A 22,399-nucleotide genomic window follows, 5' to 3' on the forward strand; every position below is an offset into this window, starting at 1 on the left:
CCAGAGCTTCTATAGAAAAAGACTTGGTGTTGCACTAACGTGACAAAAATCTCAGACCATTATACTCATGTTCCAGGAGCAGGTAGAATTAGACTGCCTGCCTGGATTCTGTACCCTGAATTGTGTCAGTAATGGGAGCTTCCTGCAGGGCATCTCTCCTGCTAATGGAGGAGGGTAGGCAGAGGCGCTCTTCTGTCTCTGTCTGCAGCCTTTGTGTTTGCTTTCCCAGTAGGAAAGATGCTCAGTGAAGCCAGTTGAAGTCTGAATGGCAGAGCTGGTATGACTGAGCCACTGCTCAGAGCTACCAGGACTTCCATGCTCACACATGGGGGAGGGGGTGTCAGGGATAGTCCTGAGAAACTGTGCGAGCTGGGGAGGTTTTCAGCTTAAACTCCATTTTGCATTCATCATTCCTCCCAGTCCAGTTACCAGGCAGTTCCCAGGAGCTTGCTAAGTCTTCCATCACTTAAATGAGTTGAGAAGACTGAGAAAAATATTTTATTGTTGGTTTTGGGAAACCTACTGGGTATGGAAATGCTGAAATTCGTTAAAAGTAATTACTTTCAGTAATAAGAATGTGTTTTGTAAGCCATTTTCAAATATGTTTTAATGTGGATGGACTATGATACACATGCCTTGTTTAATATTTTTCAGCGTGTAACTCGTTCTCAGGAAGAGCTCAGAGACAAAGTTTTCCAGCCAGAGAGGAATCGTTTGGAAGTCGTTATACGCAAGGATGTGGAGTATATTGATCGGAAGTCAGACAGCGATCAGTGGATGAATTCATCTGTGGATTCCAGCACATCTAGCCAGGAACATCTGAACCATTCCTCCAAACCAGTGTCGCCTGGGTCTTGTTTAACTAAAAGTGGACCTGGCCGTTGGAAAACTCCAGCCACTAGCCAACCGACTCCAGTGGCCATTTCCCAGCCCATCAGAACAGATCTTCCCCCTCCGCCGCCTCCTCCTCCAGTGCATTATGCTGCTGAATTTGATGAACTACAAATGGATTTGCCTCTGCCTCCACCTCCTCCTCCAAACCAGATAGGAGCACAAGCATCCTCCCAGGTAGCTGCTGCTGAGCGTAAAAAAAGAGAAGAGCATCAGAGGTGGTATGAAAAAGAAAAGGCACGTTTGGAAGAAGAACGAGAAAGGAAACGTCGTGAGCAGGAGAGAAAATTGGGCCAAATGCGTTCTCAGCCACTAATTCCTGCTCAGCCTGTGGTTCCTCCTGTCTCCCTTCAACAAGTGAAATCAGAAAAGCCCTCAACTTTGCAGAGGCCTCAAGAAACAGTTATTCGAGAGCTGCAGCCCCAACAGCAGCCGCGGACTATTGAGCGGAGAGACCTGCAGTACATTACCATCAGCAAGGAAGAACTGTCCTCTGGTGACAGCCTCTCTCCAGATCCGTGGAAACGGGATGCGAAGGAGAAGCTGGAAAAGCAGCAACAGATGCACATCGTGGACATGCTGAGTAAAGAGATTCAGGACCTGCAGAACAAACCTGATCGTACAGCAGAAGAAAACGACCGCCTCCGCAAACTCATGCTTGAGTGGCAGTTCCAAAAGCGACTGCAAGAATCAAAGCAAAAGGATGACGATGACGATGAAGAAGAGGATGATGAGGTGGATACTATGCTCATCATGCAGCGACTGGAGGCAGAAAGAAGAGCAAGGGTAAAATCCTTTCTAGAAAAAAATACTGTAAATTTCTAGCTTGGTGGGTTTTCATGCTTTGAGTGTTTTGATGTTCTTAGACAGTAAAGGGGGATGAGACTTTCTTAAATGACTTGAATTTTAAAATTAGTAACTTAGAGTGGTTTCATCAGTTAAGTAATATATTGTGAAAATATCAAAGCTACCTTTTATAGAATTCAATTTTAGCAATTGAATTTATTTTTCTGGTTTTGGGGAGAGAAAAGTTTCCTTTGGATAAAGGTATTTTGCCATGTACCTAGAGTATGGTTAGAAGGTAAACTATGTTAAAAATTTGCTTGGATAAAGGTAAGCAAAAACATGTGAAATTACATAGGTTTGTAGGAGAATCAGGAATAAAAATAGTGTGATTTCTCCCTCTCCTCCCCAGTGTATTTACCTCTAAAAGTTTTTATTTATAGTCTTGGGTCATGAACACAGACACTGAATGCCTACTGTTTCCAGGGAGTAGTGAGCTGAACAGACATTCCAACTTGCTGGTCTGATACAGCTGCTACCTCTACCTTTACCACCCCTCAGTGCTGACCTCAGCAGTGGAGGGAGCATTGCTTGAGCTGTGTGGTATTGGATGGTGTAATAGCTAATACACCCTGTCTAGAGCTCCAGCTCCTCCTAATCGGAGGCCTGGATTTTTCATGGTGTCCAGTTTAATCAGCATCTGAGGTTTGCCTGCCTTAGCTTCAGTTCTCTGAATGCTCATAATATATGTAATAAGATAATACAACTGAACAGTATGGTGAAATTTTTAACCATTCTTGCTGGTGGCTGTTGTCTCCCAAGACTCTGCTAAATCTACTGTTATTGAGAAAAAGTGTCTATAGGAAAATCTGTTCTTTCCTGAATAACAGCATGGATTCCAAAATTACATACCAATAGCTATGCTTTTCCAGGCTTAAAAGCTAGCTCTGTAATATGTTCAGTGTCTTCTGTGTGTTTGTCTTGAAGAGTTTACTTAATTCTGTGATAAGCAGTGTTTAATTCCTGAGAAATGTTTGGACATGCTTGTTTTGACATTCAGAAATAGCTGGTGGCTTGAGTGGGATTTAAGTTCACGATTGTTTTGGCAGCTTCGTTTCGTAAACTTACTCTTCTCGTGTTCGCTGCAGTCTGCATTGCTTTCCTTTTTTCCCCCTTATGCCTAACTTTATTACTGTGTAAAAGAATAGATACCTCAAACTTGGAAATTGAAGAAAGAAAAAGCTAAATATCGGCAAACAGGATTCCCTAAAGTCCAGCATTGCTAACAGGCAATTTGTGGCACATAGACAGTTACCTATGGGCATAAAAATTAATGTGTAACTGCCATTTTAACAAACCGTGTCTTAAAAATTTTACTGTGGCAAGGCTAAGAAAGCCACGTGTTAATAAAAAAAAGCCAGTTGTATTGCATAACAATATTAGTCTTCTCTGCAAGTGCTGGCTTTAAAACACTATTTGTGCATGAAGTTCTTCCAGCTTTTTGGAACATTTTGAAACTAAAAAAAAACAGTTGTATTGAACTGAATTCATGTTTTCATTTTGATTACATTTCGCTTTTAGAGATGCAGTTAAGTAGCATCTTTGCAGAACTACTGAGGTGGATTATTTGGATATTTTGGATTATTTGTTTTAATTTCTGTATTTCACATTTATGTCCATTCAGTTCCTCATTCTAAAACAGCCAACTAAACAAATAAAAGAAAATGCTTTTGAAATAACACATGTCTAACCTATCTTTATTTACACTGTGCATCTTTCTTTTTTTTCCCCTTTCTTACTACCTGCAGCAGACTGCTGTGCCAGCAATCTCTGTTCTAGATTTGGTATGTTTGTTTCTTTCTCTTCAATATCTCTTTCCCATTTCAGTTCCTTATTATTATTAATAACAGCCCTATGTGCTTTGGATGATGATCTGGCATCTTTGGGTGTTCAGAGATCATTATGGTACTGTAAGCAGTCAGTTCACTGCAAGCATGCATTTGAATGTTTTCAGATATGGTGATTCCTTTCCCTGTGTTTCCTTCCTCTTAGATGTTGTGTTCTGCTTGCAGACTTGATTTGTTTGTTGCAGCAGTGATCTAACATAAAAACTGTATCTACTGATTTGTGCAATTTTGTTTATAAAATCTTACTAATAACTTTGAATGAACAGGCTGTGAGGTAAGATTGCTTCCTTTCCCTTTTGCACCCATGCAGGTTTTAGAAGAGCTCTAAGAACATTTCCTTTACAGTTTGAAGGGAAATTGTACTGAGAGCCTAATAATACAGCACACTTCTTCAGCACATGCTGACACCCTGTTGTTTGCAGGTGTTACAGGTGTTTGGTTTTGGCAGATTAACATAAAAATTGATTGTAAACTCAGAAATCACTTCCAAATTGATATTTCCAAGCTGGTTGCATAAACATGCAATGATTAAATTACAATATAATTTCAGTTTCAATTGGTTAATACTATTCTCTTGGATCTAAGACATGACAGGCTTTCAAACTGCAACAGTAATTGCTATTACTCTAGCTAATTTTGTATTTTATTGCACTCATTAGGCATAGAAAAGGAGTTTTGCAGTCTTCCACAGCAAAAATGCATCCCCTTCAAAGTCAATTTCTGTGTAATTAGTGTACCAATTCTAAAAGAAAGGGGATATTAGTAAAATTTAATTTGTGCTGCTTGGAAAAAGTGTCAATGTGTTGGTTCAAAATATGGATTTGAATATTCAGGACTGCCTTATGAAAAAAAATCACCTTTTAAAATGCATACTTCTTATAAAATCTAAGGTGCTCAGTTTTCTATCTGTGTGCTAGTGAGTGTTAAACAGTTTACAGCAGTGGAACAGGTGAAGCATTTCACCTTCTTGAATTTAAGGACAAGCCAGGAGTCGTGGATTTTTCAGACTTGGTATCTTACCAATATTTTCAAAGTACTATCTATATTTTTTTTGCTCAAACCTTGATTCCTGGAGCTGCAGCTCAATAGATAGAAAGCTTTTCCAAGCAGACAGCAAACATCTGGATCTTTCAGCAACAGGAGGTTGGTGAAGGCAGACGGTATCAGCAGCTTGAAAAATGGATTAGACAAATACATAGACATCACGCCTGCAAGCAGCTGCTCAGAGGATTAGACAAGGCTGTACCAGATGACATCTCTAGTAGTGTGCTAAATGCCAGGGGAATGCTAGAAGAGAAGGCCAGGCTCAAGTGCAGCTCTTTTTTCCTTGGTCAGAGAGAGAAGAATACTGGGCTAGATGGATGCATGGCCTGAGTCAGTCGATGATTTATGATGTTCATAAAATTAGTTTTAAAAAAAGGCAGCAAGCTAATACTAAAATAGTTGAACACTACACCCAGAAAATACCACTTTTCATAATTTCATTATTTTTATCCCATTCACATGACTTTCAAGACATAAATGCATCTAAACAATGCCACTTCATATACCCAAGTAATTGTTTTTTAAATAAACCCCAAAACCAGCAACAACAAAACCATGTCTTGTTTGATGCTTATTTTGTATGTCTAGGGTGAGCATGGTTGATAGCTGTTCTTCTGATTACAAGGCTGAAGGAAGGTGATGAACAGTTAATACAAGAATTGTCAGCTTAGATAGTGTTTGTTTTTTAAATTCCCTAGGATCTATGAGATCTGACACAGCTTTTTAGCTGTTGTTAAATAAATAGGTATAAATTTAAAGTTCTCCTGGAGATCTTTTAGACTTTTATAAGCAGTGCTTGGAGAAATTAACGATTTTTGAAATTTGAGACTTCCTGGATTTGAGAATGGCCTGCCAAGCCTGTGGATATCTTAACATTCCTGATAGGATCAGCCCACTGACCCCTTTACCAGGATCAGTAGCTCAGAGGAAGGGTGGACTTCTCTGCCCTCCGAGGCGTAGGAGTAGTGCTGTGAGTGTATGTTGGCAATAGGGAGACAAAGCTGTGTGACTGAGCAAATGCTTGGCACTTTGCAGTAGAGCTGGGTCAAAGCAGGGGAGAAGAATGGGTGCTTTGTGCTCAGCTGCTTTGCTCGGTTACAGCTGGGAGAATGCTCTTCTCCATCACTCTGGCTGTACAAATTAGTTGTTCTTCCCTGTTAAAATATGAGCACGTGGCTTTGGAGGAGATAGTGGAAGTATAGTAAATCAGGTGAAAACATGTCTTTTAAACAAGAGAGAAACTGATTGGGATAGAGAAGCATCCAATCAAAATACTCAACCTGGGAATCTTACAGCCCTCTCTCTAGAAGTGAGATGCAAAGCTGATTTTCCTTTGCATCTTGAAAATTTGGGGTGAAGTTAGAACTAGGTACTGTTGTACACACAGAATTACAGACACATCCCTGCATGTGCTCTGGCATATCTCATCATCCTACCACTCCCTGCCTTGGTCTGGGAATGCTCCAAAATAGAAACTAGTTAGTGATCATCAGGAAATTAAATGTCACCTCCTAATAGTTTCTGTATTCTCATTTCTGCCTTCCATACAATTTTTAGCCATTTTCCTATAGATATTATGTCTAGAATAGCCTCTGACCTGAATACAGTTGTCTTCACAATTCTTACAATTCCGATGTTAACAACAATTACCAGGTGGGCAGCTTGGTAACTTTTGCCTTATGGTCAGAAGACAATTAAACAAACCAGTCCTAACTTTCTCGATAATTTAGTTGGACATTCTTTACCATTTAAGTGCTTTTGAATAGGAATATTTGCTGCTAAGCAGTAAGGCATCCATACCATAACCTGGGAGCAGTAACTTCCATGTTCAGGGTGTTTTTCTAATATAATTGGGACAGGAATTTTCCTGTATTTTCTCACCGTGCAGTTTTTGATTGCCTTTTTTTTCTTTTTTTTTTTTTTAATTAGTATTAAGAGGAAATTACTTCTCTTGTATAAATGCTTGTGAATTACTAGCTGTATTTCCTTTTGACAGCAATATTATCTCCTTTGCTAAAATAATGTCTTTCTAATAACTAAGACATGAAGTCTTAATCCAAGCAGGGAGTTGGTTAACTACTCTGTTCCCTGCTCTGCAGTGCAAACTGAACTTGATCTTTATCTTTGTTGTTTTCAGCAAAATTTTAGCCCTAAATAAGGGGAATTTACTTGGAAGTAGCATCCTCTAAAATACATTCATCAAATTAATTTTGTTCTTTAGCTTTCATGCTCAAAAATGAGCAATGGGGGGAAATAATTGGAAGAAAATTAGCCAAACTGCTTATACTTTTTTATTAATTAATTGGGGAGGAAGATACTTGCATTAAGGTTGTCCTCACAAAATCTATTAAGATTTAATTTCTCTTTCTCTCTTGTACTACTTTGTGTCTTAAGGGTCTTTTTCTGCAAGTGAATTTGGATTGTAAAATAAAATCCAGGAGTAGAAAAGTATCTCTGTTACATGCAATTTATAGCAAAATCAAATCATTTGTTGATTTAAACTAATAAGGATTTTTTTTTAATTGTGTGGAGGAAAAAAAATACTTTGAAACATATGCAGCAGTAAGAAATAACACAGCATGTAGTCCAGTAATTTCTACTTGTATTACTGTGCCAGTGAATATTCCTGTCCATCAAGGGCTTACATGCTGCTAGCTTTAAAGAATCATGCAAATTTTGGATAGTGCTCAGTTTTCCTATCTGTGCAGCATCATACACGTATATAAACCAGTATTGTCTGTTGGACATGAGTTGTTCTTGTGCGCTGTTTCATCCCAGTAGTCAAAGGTTTTCTTTCCTTCTGCTTTTTCCAAAACCCATCTGCTGCAGATACAGTGGGAGATTTTATTTCCTGAGGCTATTTGCAGATTTGCTGAATGAGCCTGTTACTTTAAATGGATTGACCCTTTGACTAATGAGTCATGATTTTCCGGTGCTTAAATTCTAATCCAGAATGAAAAAAACAATTGACTGCTGGAGCTGTGGACTTTTGGTTCCAAGTATTTCATTTCATTTTACTGTACCTATGAGACATGGTTGTTGAAGCTCTTTGGAGCATGAGTCACATCAGTCTTCTACTGGGGGTTCATACATGACTGCTAAAAATGTCTCCCTGTGTAATTTGTGCTTTTATGTATGTAGTTCTGTGCACCTCTATTTTGCTTTTTCTTTCCTTAGGGATTTTAGGCAAGCCAGTGTAACAAAGCATACTCGTAATGACTGGAAATTGTATTGATGGATCTGTAGCATAGCATCTTCTGCTGAACGAGTTACTTTTAGATGCCAGTATTTAGTTACATTTTTAGTTACCTTTTTGGCCCATCTTGCCCATGTGAGTGACCAGTTAAAATTGTGTCTCTGTTAGTTACAGGACGAAGAACGCAGACGGCAGCAACAATTGGAAGAAATGCGGAAACGAGAAGCAGAGGACCGGGCCAGGCAGGAAGAGGAGCGCAGACAGCAAGAGGAGGAGCGGACCAGGAGAGAGGCTGAAGAAAAGGTTGTGGTCTTCTGAGTGCCACAGGGGTTCTTGCAGGCCTTTCCTCTTCAGCCTGCCCAGTACCAGCTCAGTGTTGGGTCTGCAGGGTTTAAACACAGTAGCCTGGTGGTAGGGATCATGGCCCAAGGCTTCAGTTTGTCTATCCAAACCAAAAAGGAATTAAAGAAACAGCCCATTCCTGCTGGCTGGAGTTGACTGGTATTGCAGAAATAGTACTGCAGGCTTAATGCCTGACAGTTCTTAGGAGGAGCAAGCTCTTAACTTCAGAGCCTTTCTGAAAATCATGGAAGAAATCAGGTACTTCCTGTTTCCCTTCAGCTCCCATCATAAATTGCATACCTTTTTTATTATCATGGCTCAGTTAGTGCTATTGGGTTTTCCTATGTCCCAGTAGATGGCACTTACATATTTCTGTAGTATTTTTTAATATAGATACAGAGAGAAGCATGAAATACGATGGAGTAGTGATGAATATTCCATATTGTTTTTTATGTTTGGACTGTGGGAGGGAAGTGGTTTCTAGAAAGCAAGTAAATAATCTTAGCAGATAAGTGTGCAGTCAAATTATAAAAATTCAGGGTTGTAGGTTCTGCTGAGACATTATACATAAATATGAGAAGCTTAACTGATCAAACTAGAAGACAAAGCAACTTATTTGACTCAGCATGTTTCTTAAGACCTTTTTGTTCCTAGAGAAAGCAGTTACTTCTGTTCAGTTTGCCTGTTAGTAACACTGACTTCAGAAAGAAAGCTGGATTTTAAAGTTGTTCATCTTGAAAGATTGAGCAAATACGTTTAAAAAGCCTCCAAACTTTAGATACGTTAACTTTGTTCATTTATTTTTCAGGCTTTGTTAAATTGTTTCCCATAAACAGTATGGTTGGATGAGTGGAAGAGGTGGTAATAAGAGAGAAGTGAGGAAGGTGTATCTGGAGTGCGGAAAGTTTTTAAAAGTAGACTGTAGACACCTTAAAAAATGCAACCAACAAAAAACAACTATGGCTTTCTTAACTTCTGAAAATGATGCAGCCAAATGACATTTGGATCACACTTGAAAGAGTTTTCACTGGCAGATGTTGACTAAGATACTTCTACCAACTCAGAACTCAGTACCATCAGGAAAATGGTTTTAGAGAGTAGTACAAGGAGATGAATTTCATGTCTTTGCCGCAGATTAACAAGATCAGATCTATTTATTATTTTTTCAGGATGACTGACTCAGTATTGGACAGATAAGCATTAAGATGGATTTTTTTAAACATGTGGATTAAAACCAGAAGTTAAGGTTATTTCAGATGCCATATATTCCCAGCAGAAATTATTCTATGCTTATACGCAAAGGGTTTTGTAATGTACATACAGTTCCCAAATACACCTCATTTGTTATCGAACTACTGAATAAACCCTTGTATTAATTTACAGTGTGTCTGAGACAAGAGCTGAACAGAATTAAATGTTATTTAGTTTAAAAACAGAACAGTCTTTTAAAGAGGAAGAATACACAGAAGGTATTTAATGACCTTTTAAATGGTCAGTAACCTCATGTAGATATCATTAGCATCATTTCTGCTTTAAATGCCTTTAACGGTATTTGTTTGATGCCTGTTTTGGAAAAATTCTTCGTAATACTTTTTTTGTGTGAAAGTAGTGTTCCTGGTGTTTACACTAGAAACTTGGTTAGCAGTCATCTATTCCAAGGCTCTGTTGACTAATTTACATTGTATAAGTTTGAAACAAAATCACAAAGTTCCTTTTTCAAGGCAGTAGTTAATTTTAGTTATATTCCTCTCCCACAGATTTTCTACAGCTTTAGTAAATCTGCACCTTATTAACTCTAGTTACAGTTTGAGTAATAAATGCTGGAATGCCCTTAGTTTACGCAGGCAGTTGCTTTAGTGACCACAGGCAGTGGTAAATCTGTAAATAACAGCTACACTGTGTTACTGGATGGCTGCTGGTTTTTTGCAAATGTGACGGTTTGACCACTGGCCAAACACCAGTGCACCCATGAAAATCATTCACTCTTAGTAGTAAATGTTCTCTGTACGAGTACATATAGATGCCCTGCTTATAGCCAGAAAAGGAGACAAAAAAGATTGACGGAAGATGTTTGTAGCTCATTGATGGAAAGCTTAAATCTCATTGATTGAAATGTCTGACCACTGTGTTTCTGTTTCCTCTGGGCTTTCAGAGGCGCCAGGAAGAGGAGTATTACAGTCGCTTAGAGGCTGAAAGGCGCAGGCAGCACGATGAAGCTGAGCGAAGATTGCTGGAACCTGACGAGCCTGGTCTGTACAGACCTCCGCTTCCACGGGAATATGAACTCCCATCCCCAACCCCTTCATCTAACGCTCCTCCTCCCCCACCTCAGCGAAACACCTCTTACCTCAAAACACAGGTCCTCTCCCCTGACACGATTTATACTGCCAAGTTTGTTGCTTACAATGATGATGATGATGAGGAGGAGGATTCCAATCTAGCAGGTCAGGATAAGTACTCCAGCACAAGAAAATCCTATGGTGACTTTCCTCCTGCCACCCTTAAGCCACAGCAGCCCTCCCGCCAGCCTCGCCCAGTTTCAGATGGCATCTTTCTTTCCAACTCATTCCAGTCATCTTCTGTCAATGCCAACAGTACTACTGTCAAAAAAAGCCAGCCCCCGCCCCCATCAAACAAACCAAGTTTCGTCCATGCCAGCAGCTCTAAAGGTAGAAACAATGAAATAAGTCATCTCTTCAAAACTGTCCTTGTATTTTCAACTCCAGGGTTCTAGATTTAATCACTTATTTTGTGATTTCCCCCTCCCTTAATCACTATTTTCACTCTGGTGATCTACCTTAAATCTTGATCTTAATATGAATCCTTCAATTTTTAATTATTTTGATCTCTCAAATTTTCTTGCTCTTTACCCAAACTTTTCAAAAGCAAAAATTCCATCTTTCATGTATGAATCAGAAATGATTTTAACTGCTACTCAATCAGTTTGAAGTACTGTTGGTTTTGGCTTTCACTCTGTATCTCTAAGTGATTTGTTTTGTATGACTGACTGCTGTTTACTCAGAGCATCTGGAAGTGCACCTTTCTTGAACACAGGAAATCTCTCCTAATGGGTTCATGGACAGATCTTATCTTCTGCTTTGTTGTTGGTACCAGGGTTCTCTCTCTTTTAATAGTGTGTGCAAATGGCTTTAAAATTTGTATTTGTAGATGTAGATCTTAAATACACAAGCACCAAGAGAAATACAGGTCTTGCAGTCAGTTTCATGTATTAGGCACCATTCCTGAATTTCTGGTTTGTACAGTGCAGTTTCCTTGCAGAGAGACAAAAATCTAAATTTCATCTTAGTACTGTTTTACTCCTTCCCTTCTAGACCTCTATGTTTCTTTGACTCCTCATCTTGTTGTTGTTGTATAACTCCAAGCTAACCATAATGAAGTTTAATTTCAGTTAGAGTTCTAGCTGCCAGGAACTTCAGCACCATATTTTACCTGCAGAGTACTAGTTGAACTATACTCTTGAATTCAAAGCTAATTCAGTCCAAAGTCTGGGGATATTTTTTGAACTGATGCTGTATAGGAGTAATCTTGTATACTTGACTATTTGAGTATGTCTCACTCTGATAAGATTGCACTTTACTGATATAGTACTTTGTCTTTAAACCAGCATCTGTTGGTACTTCTACATTTGTTTTCTTCTATGTTCTTTTGAAGGTGGTGGCCATGACATTCTCATAGTTTATTCTTTTTACTTACACTGGCAGTTAACAAGTGCCTGACAACCAACTCTATGTGATCAATTCATCCTTCTAAAATGAAAAAGGTAGCAAGTCACCTGAGATCCCAAGGGAAGGTGTTTATGCTGGCTTCTAGCTGAACGGTCAGCTTGTTTGCTGGACTCAAGTCTCAGTGGCACAAATGGAATCCTGTAGTGTGTTACATCCCTCATCACTTTTTTGGCTACCTAACAAATTAGGAAAATCACTCACTTGCTTTATTCAGCAGTGTGCCCTGGGCATTGAGAAGATATGAGCCTCCAAATAGGTTCCATCTATTAGAAGCACTTCTAATCCAGCTGTAATAATATGTGAATCTGATTTAGGATATATACAAAGCTACTGAACTGCTTGTCCACATCCTGTTCAGTTGAGGCTCAAGTCATCATTTTCCAGCAATGAAAATTAGCATTCTTTCCTTTGCAGGGCTGATAAGCTTCTGCTACCATTGAACTGCTTCCAGTGCTGAAGAGAAGCTCTGCACTGTATTGTGTAGTTTTTAATATTACTGAAGGGACAGTTTAGCTCAGTTATAATTACTGTCCCACTGGTGCAGTTGATGATCAGTAGTTCCACTGTTTGTGGTCAGCACAACACCCAAGTTGCATAAAAAAAGTATCTACAGTGATTCTCCTATAAAGTCAGGGGAAGCCTGATAATTTATGCTGGTGTTGCCTGTGAGATCTCAGGATCTAGTAGTCTCTGTGGTAATAGCCTCTCTTCTGCAAACCCACTGTCACTCCTCCCTAACTCTGTAATAGGTCTGAATCTTAAAGGAAAGTGAGGGAAGGTTTTAGCTTTTCAGTGTGTTTTCATTAAACTGGAGTATAATTCTGGACGCTACATGCTGTGTACTACCATAATGCCTACTACCATGCACCTGAAATCACTGATAAACCCACAGCCAATTTTGTACCAGAAGAACTTCAGCTTTTGAACACCAGATACCACAAAGAATTAAAAATATTCTGAAATGGCAGGCTTCTGACATGAAACATGGATACTTTATGTCTGTACTTAATTTTTTTTCTTTCAAAGGACTTTCTAGGAATTCTTATTTGAAATTGACTGTAATAAAAAGTAAAATGTGCCTTCCATCACAGCATGTAGGCTTGCAAAAGCCGTTGCTTCCCTTCCCTATGTGGCATTTAGAAGGCTGTACATGTAATCAGTTAGGCAACCCTAGAGCCATCAGTCACTAGTTGTCACCACCACTCTCCCTGCCTCCCATCATCCACAACCCCGAATGCTATTTAGTATATAATTGCATTTCTAATCCTGCTTTCTGTTAATATTAATTGAAAAATGAATCTCAGGAAAGTGAAATGTTCAGTGGTATTGTTTGTGCACATTTGTTTTTTGTGGAAAACAATCAAAGGACAATTTACAAAGATTTGGTTAGGGTTTTGGTAACAATTAAGGAATATTGTAGTATGATGCTTCGCCTTTAATAGCCTAATTCATAAGCCATACAACTAATTATGAATACTCTTATTTCATAATTTTTAAAATAGCCATGAGAACAGGTTAACTTCACTTGATTGCTCAAGCTTCTCTGAAGACTGCCTGCGTAATGTACAAAGCCGTTTGCACAAAATGCAGAATTCACTGTGCAGTTTGACCATCTCCCATCTCGCTGACTCTGTTACATTCCTGTCCTTTACAGCTCTTTCCTGTTCTGAGTGTTAACTCTAGTGAACCATGCTTCTGCAAATTTTGCTCTCGTGCTTTCTTCCACTGGGTCTTTAAAGACCATTGGGTCTGTCAGCTCACCAAGGAAAAAGTCAACACCCAAATGAAAAACACTATCTAAATGCAAATGAAACCTTGTGGATCCAGCCACAAGCTTTTCAAAGTAGGGAAGGCAGTACTTACAGGAATGTAAGACTCACAACTAAGAGGAAAAAAAATCTTTATATGCCTGGCATACCTAGTGTGATTTGGTTTGCTGCAAATTTTTGATGGAAAAAATTTCTCCTACGCCACATTAGCTAAATTGGCTTATGTGTTCCAGCCTCACTCAGAATTACTGAATATTTCTGAGAAGTTAGATGTACCAGTGGAAGAAGCAAACATCTCCTTTTGTACCAAAGAAGGTTCACAAGACATAACATGAACAATATTGAGATCAGAACTGTCTGAAGACAAACCTGAGTAGTGTGCTAGACTTCGTTTTACTCTTTTCGTGACAGTTATTAAGAGAATATGGTCTTAAATATAAATTAAATTATTAAACTTCTGATTGGAAATAAAAGGTTTTGTCTTGTGGCCTTTACAAGGAATTAATATAATGTGTAAAACCTGTGTGTTATATCAACTTAAAGGTGCAGTGCTGCAGGACTTGAAATTTAAATTCAAAGGTGGGAGGGAGGGGCCATCTCAGTGATACAGTTTGTGTATCAGACTTAACAGGGACTAAAATTTAGATTCTGCTGAATTGCAAAGATGGGATACACTAATCTTTGCTTACTTTTAGCCTCAGAAAGAGAGGAGCTACAGCTAACTTACTTCCTGTGAAGTTTGTCACAGGATAATGAAGAGTGTTGCTCTTTCTGTTGGTCTTCTTGAACAGCTTCTAGTATCTGTTTTACAATAAGGCTTATTAAGATAAAGACCATGATTTGGCATGTGCTGGACAATCTAAACAAAATGGGTTTTGACTCAAAATTAGGAATCAAAAAAATAGCCCATTTGAAGAGGATTTGAATTTAACAGTACTGGGATTAAATATTCTAGGTCACATGACCTCTGATTATTTATGATTCTCATTTGAATTGTTTCTTGAAAGAAGCACTGCACCTTTTTTAAGGAATACAGTATAAATCTTCTGTGTTGTTGCTGCTGTACTTAAACCTACTTCTTTCTTTTGCATAAGGATTAAATTCATACACTGGATCTACAGGAGCAGCTGCTGGGGAAGTTTATCGGGATCCAAGAGACAAAAGATCTAAAAGGTGATATACAGGAGTCCACTGACTTTTATACAACTAACTTGGCAACTTCTGCAGTATTTTCTGTTGTCATCATTGTATCTCTGGGGGCTGCTCCAGAGTTCTGCTGTTGGCTCTGTTATGGGTTACTATAAAACACAATTAAGTTCTCTCCACACCCCTTAGATGATCTGAAACACTGCTGAATAGCAACAAGTTTTGGCACTACAAGTAAACAAAATGATCACTGTAAATGAGCAACTTCACCTGGTTTAGGTGTATTTATAAATCTGATACCTCCACAGTGGGATTCCTACAAAACTTGTAATAAGCATTAAAGATTTAAGCTGTGTACACATCTCACACAGGCTTTACCATGTATCATACTGATGATGGGACAAGAAAAGGACGAGAAAAGCACTTCCAGTGCTTTTCTTAGAAATGTGCCTCCACAGAAAACTGCTTTAGTTTAGCCAAAGCAGTAATGCTGTGCTAACCCAGGCAGAGCCTTAGTTTATAACCTGCCATTCATGTTGAAATTGGCAAGCATTTCCATTTATTCCATGGTCCAGTCATGAATTTCTCTCAAGTGACAGCACAATGTCAGAGTTAAAGGTATATGTGAGGAACAAAACCTTTCAGAACACAATGGAGACTGCTTTGCTGTAGTCAAAGAAGCTGTAATTACGTGTCATCAAGAATGATTATGTTTAAGGATCTTGTAGATGAGAATTATAAAAAATATTTTTTGTTTCCTTTGCAGTCAAGATGCAGATTTACCTGGAGCACCAGAAAACCTGACGTTCAGGGAACGCCAGCGACTTTTTTCACAGGGTCAGGATGTATCCAATAAAGTAAAAGCTTCTAGGAAACTAACGGAACTGGAAAATGAGTTGAACACAAAATAAGATTAAAGCACCTTATCAGATGTAATGGATGATCTCCAAATTGAGGGATTGAGATTGGGGGCACACTACTAAGTATGAACAGAAAATGAATGTTTTCTGAAAGGAGTGACTTTGATTCCTCTATATCTAAGACTGTTAATTAAGACTTAGAGATGTTGCAATAGCAAGAAAACTGATTACTTTGCCAGGAGCTTGTGGTTTATACAATGAAAGCACTGTAAATTTTTAAAGATGCGAATCACGTGAAGGTAACTTTTTTTTCTGTTTTGGGGGTAAAGTTCTTTTGCACCAGACCAAGTAGCACTTGTCAAAGATAAGTTCTGTTTCCTGGTGTTTTACAGACACACTTTTGTTTTAGCTGCTGAGCAGAGAGAGTGAGAATAGCTTGAACTGCCTAAACTAAACTGTGCACTAGAAGTTAGTATTTTAGGTTGTTTGACAAGAAGCCAATGTCTGGGCCACCTTAAATAAGGTTTCATATGCAAGTGTGACATACTGTATGGTGTTCATAGAAGAATCAGTATATCAATACAGATCTTACCATTACTTAGTACTGGCATAACACACATTCTCTAGATAGAATCTTGGAATAAAAATGTCTCTATTCCTATGTATTTGTTGGGTCTAAAATGGATGCCTAAGATTTTTTCTGTAGTTATGGAAAAGTCTACGTTCTTGTATCCCCACTATATGTGCTTCAGACTTTGAAAAAATGTGAAGATAACAACCTTTGGATAACTGTTTCACTAAGAATTACATAAGCAATAGATAGTAGGCTACACTTAGTGGCCCTTCATCAGCTAGGACCAAAATGTTAGTAGTGTGTTAAAGGCAAGGATTACAGAAGGTGAGCAGAACACGTGGGTATGTTTTCTGAGAAATTCATATCAGAAGTGATTGGGCAATTAGGCCTGGTACAGCATTGATAAGTCTGTTATTATCAGTTCAGCAATAGATTTTTTTCCTATGGAGATATCAACAGGCATATTAGAGAAGAAGACTGAAGTGCAAAGCATCAAATACAGTACTGCAGTCTGGAAGTGGGAACGTTCATAAGGTCATTAACAGAGCTGGTGTGCTAGCAAGGAACCATCCCTGCTCATGCTGAGGAGCAGTGCTAGTGAGCTCCCATTCCATCTAGCTGGCTTTACTGACATCCTATTATGGTTGTACTGAAAGCCTTTTTGGCAGTTCAAGCTATTTTTTCACACTGTTATAGCCTTATTTAATTTTTAATTGTTAATCTTTTTCCTCCCACTGTTTCCTCAGCTATGCTTATGTGGCTGATGATGTTGGGAATAAGGACCTCATCAGAGTCTTTCTCATTGTGTGATGTTAAGACAATATATATTGTGATTCCAAACAAATTTTCTATTTGGCAAAGCCCTTTACTGGCTTTAGATGATTTTTTTTCCCTGTATCATATTGTTCTCTTATAAATATATATTTAGGGATTTGTGCACACTTCCAAATACAAAGGGGTAGACTTTCACTGCCTTAGGAATGAAATCACTTTTAATAAGAGTTGTATGATAAATAAATGCAAGTTAATGAAAATTGGAGTGTAAATATTTTTTACGTATTTCAGGTTTCTTATTTGAAAGTGTGCTTTTACCGTTTCACCTGTTAAATATGAAGTAGAAGATTAAACTGGTTCAAAGTGTTAATGAAGGATCTGCATGCTTGCTATGTCTGTTCATCAGCAAAAGCAAGCCTCTCCCAATTTATCTTGAGAACACTAGCAGCCTTACAGTGACACATTTTTCTTGAAGAAAAAAACTTATGCTGTGGCTGAATTACTGTTGCTGCTAGACTCTGAAAAAGGCTTAGCAAAAAAATACCTATAACCTTCAGTTGAGTGGATTTGGCCGCTATTGGGCATTCAGGTCAAGTGTGAATATGTGTAAAAGTGCTTTTCATATTTGTCTGTGCATTATTTGAAAAAAAAAACAAACATCAAAACTGCTGTAGTTTCCCATTTCTACTGTATTTCACTTGCAACCTATTTTTAATAAAGTTTGTATTGTATTTAACTTTGCATTTAATGTTTTTTGTATTCTTATTTAATTCTGCATTCTTAACAACAATATACCAGGAGGGCTCTTAATATGTTTTGCCTTGCCTGTCCTCTTAAAATGTATTTATGAGCAGTCAGTGTATCTCATATGAAAACTGCACATTAATTTTACATGGAGAATCAACAGAGGCTGACCTTCACTAATCAGAGAGGAGAATTTCTTAGCCTGTTTGATACCTGTAGTGCTGACATGAAGGAAGTGATTTTTACAGCTTAACCAGCAGTTTATGAAGTAGTAAATACCAGTGGTGTCGATCATTCAGACGCGTCACACTGTATCTGTATCTTCCCTAAGTGCAAAGTCGTTTTTCTGACAGCAAAGAGGAACCTAGAACATGGCATCTTTAGGAAAAGTAAATAGTGTATGCAGAGTCTCCACTGGGATTGCTGTGGTTAATGGGAGTCAGCAGTTCAAACTCTGCTTGGGGAGGGAGCCTGCCCCAGTGAAGTGCTGTAGATGCCTTCTGCTGTAGGTGTATGTATACCTATAACCTCAAAAGAACACAACTTTTAATTTTGAATGTAGACTGTCTAGCCTAGAAGAAAATGGAAACAATCCATTGCTCTTCTGTGTCCCCTCAGTCTGAACAAAAGAGCCAGTACAAACAGAAAGTGATGTATTTGAGTCTGTAGTTATTGCAGCTGTGAACTTTGTCATAGAAACTTTTATTCTAGACCAAACTATTCCAGGGTTTATGAGAGGAACTGTGTGTGATGGGTAGTAGTAATGCATTTTCAGTGGGAAAAATGTTTTGGGCTATGCCTTCAGGTCAGGTTTGCTCAGTGAGCACACTAGTGTGATGCTGTTGGGCATTGCAGCACCTGCTTTGCTTTAGGGACATGAGCTGTCAGCCTTGGCACCACAGCTCTTTGTGCTTTTCTGATGATGGCCCTTAGAGTGATAACTGTGTGAAGTTATATTTGCATATGCAGTCAGCTCTCTACAAAACAAATAATTTTAAATCTGTGTTAAATTCTCCCTTCTTCACCTATCATCCATATACACTGTTTTTCAACTCCTTTAGCTAGTCTGTACTACAATCTTGCTGGGATTTGAGGAAAAGGCAGTGAAATGAAGATGTTGACCAAGTCCATAGTATGCATCCTGTTCCCTGAAATAATAAGCAATACACTTGATCATACAGATTGCTGTTTGTATGTCAAGCAATGAATACACAAGTAGCAGAATAAACAAGACTGTTCTTTACCTCCTTATTCAATTAGAGAACACAAAACCTAGTCCTGGTAAAAAATGAGCTTCAGTAATAACAGTCTTAAAACACATGCAGTGACTCATGTATGATAAGAATTGGCTCTTCCTCTTGTTTTGTCAAATGATACTGCTGTCTCAGGGTCAGTTACTGGTTGTGTGTTCCAGAAGGCAAAGCCTCACAGGCTAAAAATTTGGAGTTGGCTGACTTCTTTCCCAGCTGTAGTAGCAGGTAAACATAATGAGATCACAGTGCAATACACCTGCCCAGAGAATCTCAGTTTATTGTTACTGACAGGTGCTCAGAACTCAACTACAGTTACCCAAAAAATGTGCAATGAGATATTTACAGCTTCACCAAATAATGTTTTTACAGGGTGTGTGCAGTACAGCAGTCTCAAGTTACCATCTGCTGAGTATGGAGAACGTCACCTTGCAGAGGCAGTAGAAAAGGCAGGGGTGTACAGCAGAATCTCTCTGTGTTTGGCAGAAGAGGGATAATGGCCTTCTCTCCTGGGCTTTTCTACTCATTCTGCATTCAGGAATGTTGCAATGGACAGCTCATCAGAAGTTTATGGAGCTGCGACCTCTTAGGTCTTGTTGGTTCCACCACTGGAGTTAAAGTGAAATGCATCAGAAGTATTCAAGATAATGCTTACTTAATAGTAACCTAAGATTTGTAATCCACTGACAGATATTATAATCCACGTACGGCATTTCTCTGAAGCTAAAATTAAGAGTCAAATGTGGGTTTAGACAGTTCCATGACATTTCTGGCCCTGAAGTTCCACAGAAGGGTCTGTAATATGGCAGGGCCTTGCATCTGCAGGGGGAATATGGGATCAAGTTGGTGAAAGTTGGGGGAAAAATTATTCTTCAAAGTAGAGAATCAGTGTAGAAGGGTGTGCTGCAGTAGTCTGGCAGCATTTCTAGAAGACAGCTGGATGTAATTTCTTTCCTAGGTCTCACCAACAGGCTGTGTCATTCATCAAGCAACCTCTCCTAAGCTTTGGAAATAGAAGGAAGATCCCTAAGGAAATTGGCTGCTGTTATGAAGAGTTACACATCATACTGAGATTTTTTGTTTTTCTGCTCATGGGACAATTTTTAGTACTATTTGACCTTCAGAGGTGCACAGAGAAATGACTAAATAGGAGTAGTGGATGCTATTTTAGGTTACTACTTCAAAGAGTGCTAGTAAATTAAGTCTTGTCTGTTACAACCTACAGAAACAAGATCCTTAATCTCATTAATTGTAGGTAAAATCCACAGTGAGGGAGAGATTAACCATTATACTTCAGAGGTGATCCTTCTGGGATGAAGCTGAGTTTCGCTGGTAAATAACGTTGTTCTGACTTGATTGCTGCTGCAGGATAAGCATTACATAGAAAATCACAGCTCATTGTCAAGAATTGAGTGAGTCACACCCTGCAAGCAACTAAATCATCCTCCCCAAAATAGCTGATGTTGATTAAAATCCTGTCTGCCTTACTTAGTGCCAACATCTTGTAACATCTACACCATTTCAGCTCTTTTGAACTGTTTTTTAGCCTGTATCCATTTGTCAGTTCTCATTTTTCCATCAGAGCAGAGCTAGTTGCAAGGAGGAACTGCTGAGTTACACTTTTGTGTGCCAAACCTAACTGCAACCAGCCAGATGGGTCTTTGTTTTTTTTTTTTAAACAGAGGCTATAGATTGTAGCAACTTGTTGAAGATGCAGGATCCCAGAAGATGGTGGATAGAGCTGCACAGGGGTGTTTGGTTTGGTCTGTGACAGCTGGGCTGTATCTGGGTTCCTTAGGAAAGGAACACTATCTCTTTTGTGCCAAACATGGAGGAATTCACTGCTCTGTGTCTTTGGATTTTCTACTGTCCACATGAGAGCACATTTACCATGTTCAGTAGAGAGTAACTTGAGACTGCTATTTTGCAGAACTGCATTCCTCTGTAATTATCATGTTGGTTTTGGTTTAAAAAAAAACAAAGAGACCCAAAGAACTATAGTGCAAAAATAGTGCTATTTCCCACTTCCAAGAAGCTGACATGTCTGTATCTGGTATACTTACATATTTTATAGCCAAATAGTATAATGACTGCTTTCAAGACCATGTAAATCTTTCAGTGCAATACAGTAGAGTACCAAGTAATGTTGCTAATGCATGTCACATTTTCACCTTGGAAACCTCAGTGGAAGACCCCCAGCCATAGCCTGGATGAATAGTTCCTGCTCTGGGCAGCTCCTCAGGAGTGCCACACGACCTGAACCCACAGGCTTTGTGCTTGTCCTAAGACCAGCCCTAATGCCGGCCGTGTTTGCAGTTAGTGAACATCCCCTGTGGGGCATCATCCAGCTCCCTGTCAAAGCAAGGTCAGCTACAGCTGCTTGCATGGGGCTGGGTCTTTGAGAAGCTCCAAGGATGGAGACTCCATCATCTCTCTGGGCAGCCTGTACCACTGTTTGACTATCCTCACACTGTCCTTAGACTCCTGCCTGAGCAGTCCATACTCTCCATCAGGTGTTTGCACATCCTGTGATCCTGGTCCCCCTCAGCCTTCCCTTCCTCCGGGCTGCACTTCCCCCAGCACACTCCATGTAACAGATGTTCCTATCCCTTAATCTTCTTTGTGGCCTGACAGCCTTAGCCCAAGCACACATCACCGGCTGCTTAGGGGGAAATCGTGTAGCCAATATCAGAGCTCTCAACTCTGTCCTTCTCCTCGCCCTTTGCGCTGATGTGAGGCTTGTGTCCCTGAGCCCAGGAACAGGGTAGCCTTACACCGGCCTTGGGAGCTCCAGGCTTTCCTTCTATTCCTGCACTCCATGCCCTGATCCTTGGCCATGGTCTCTGAGATCGGGACGCTGCAGGCACAGGGATCCCCCACCCTCTGGATAATGGGTACGGACCTCTGAAGTCCTTTGTCCCGCGGGAAGCTGTAGGCAAAGGGACCCCCACTCCCATGGATAATGGGTAGGGATCTCTGAGGTCACTTGTCCCGTGGGACGCTGCAGCGGAGGGACCCCCACTCCCATGGATAATGGGCATGGACCTCTGAGGTCGCTTGTCCCGCGGGACCCCCACTCCCACGGACAGCACGCCCGTTCCGTGCTCAGCCTCCCTGCTGGGGGCGCTCTCCGACACAGGCGACAGCCGTGGCCCCGCCCCGTTCCCGCTTCCTGCTCGCGGATTGGTTGACTGCCCTGCCACTCAGGCATAGGGCGTGGCTGGCAGGCGGTGGCGCTCGCTCAGCCAATCGCAGCGCAGAGCGCCGGGCAGGGAAGGGGCGGGCCCGTCGCCATGGCAGCCGCGCTACCGCCCCAGACGCGTCCCGGGTTAAATCCCCGCCGGAGCCGCGGCCTGAGCCGGAGCCGGAGGAG

The 22,399-nt window shown here is 39.9% G+C and overlaps 1 protein-coding gene across 17 annotated transcripts in view; it reads left to right on the forward strand.

Moving 5' to 3' along the window:
* AFDN (afadin, adherens junction formation factor) overlaps positions 1–17,768 on the forward strand; it is a 115,449-nt gene extending 97,681 nt beyond the window's left edge. For 6 of the 17 annotated variants that reach the window (XM_059469657.1, XM_059469666.1, XM_059469658.1 and 3 more), the window contains 5 exons: positions 655–1,677; positions 7,990–8,124; positions 10,316–10,607; positions 14,773–14,851; positions 15,591–17,768. In XM_059469657.1, coding sequence (XP_059325640.1) covers positions 655–1,677; positions 7,990–8,124; positions 10,316–10,607; positions 14,773–14,851; positions 15,591–15,735 — 1,674 coding nt within the window. In that variant the 3' untranslated portion in view covers positions 15,736–17,768. Of the gene's footprint in view, positions 1–654; positions 1,678–3,482; positions 3,519–7,989; positions 8,125–10,315; positions 10,833–14,772; positions 14,852–15,590 lie in introns of all 17 variants that reach the window. The other 11 variants (XM_059469650.1, XM_059469654.1, XM_059469655.1 and 8 more) reach the window with 7 other exon arrangements.
* The last annotated feature ends 4,631 nt before the right edge of the window (positions 17,769–22,399 follow it).

The sequence above is a fragment of the Ammospiza nelsoni genome, chromosome 3, assembly GCF_027579445.1.
Source record: "Ammospiza nelsoni isolate bAmmNel1 chromosome 3, bAmmNel1.pri, whole genome shotgun sequence".
Lineage (NCBI taxonomy): Eukaryota > Metazoa > Chordata > Aves > Passeriformes > Passerellidae > Ammospiza > Ammospiza nelsoni.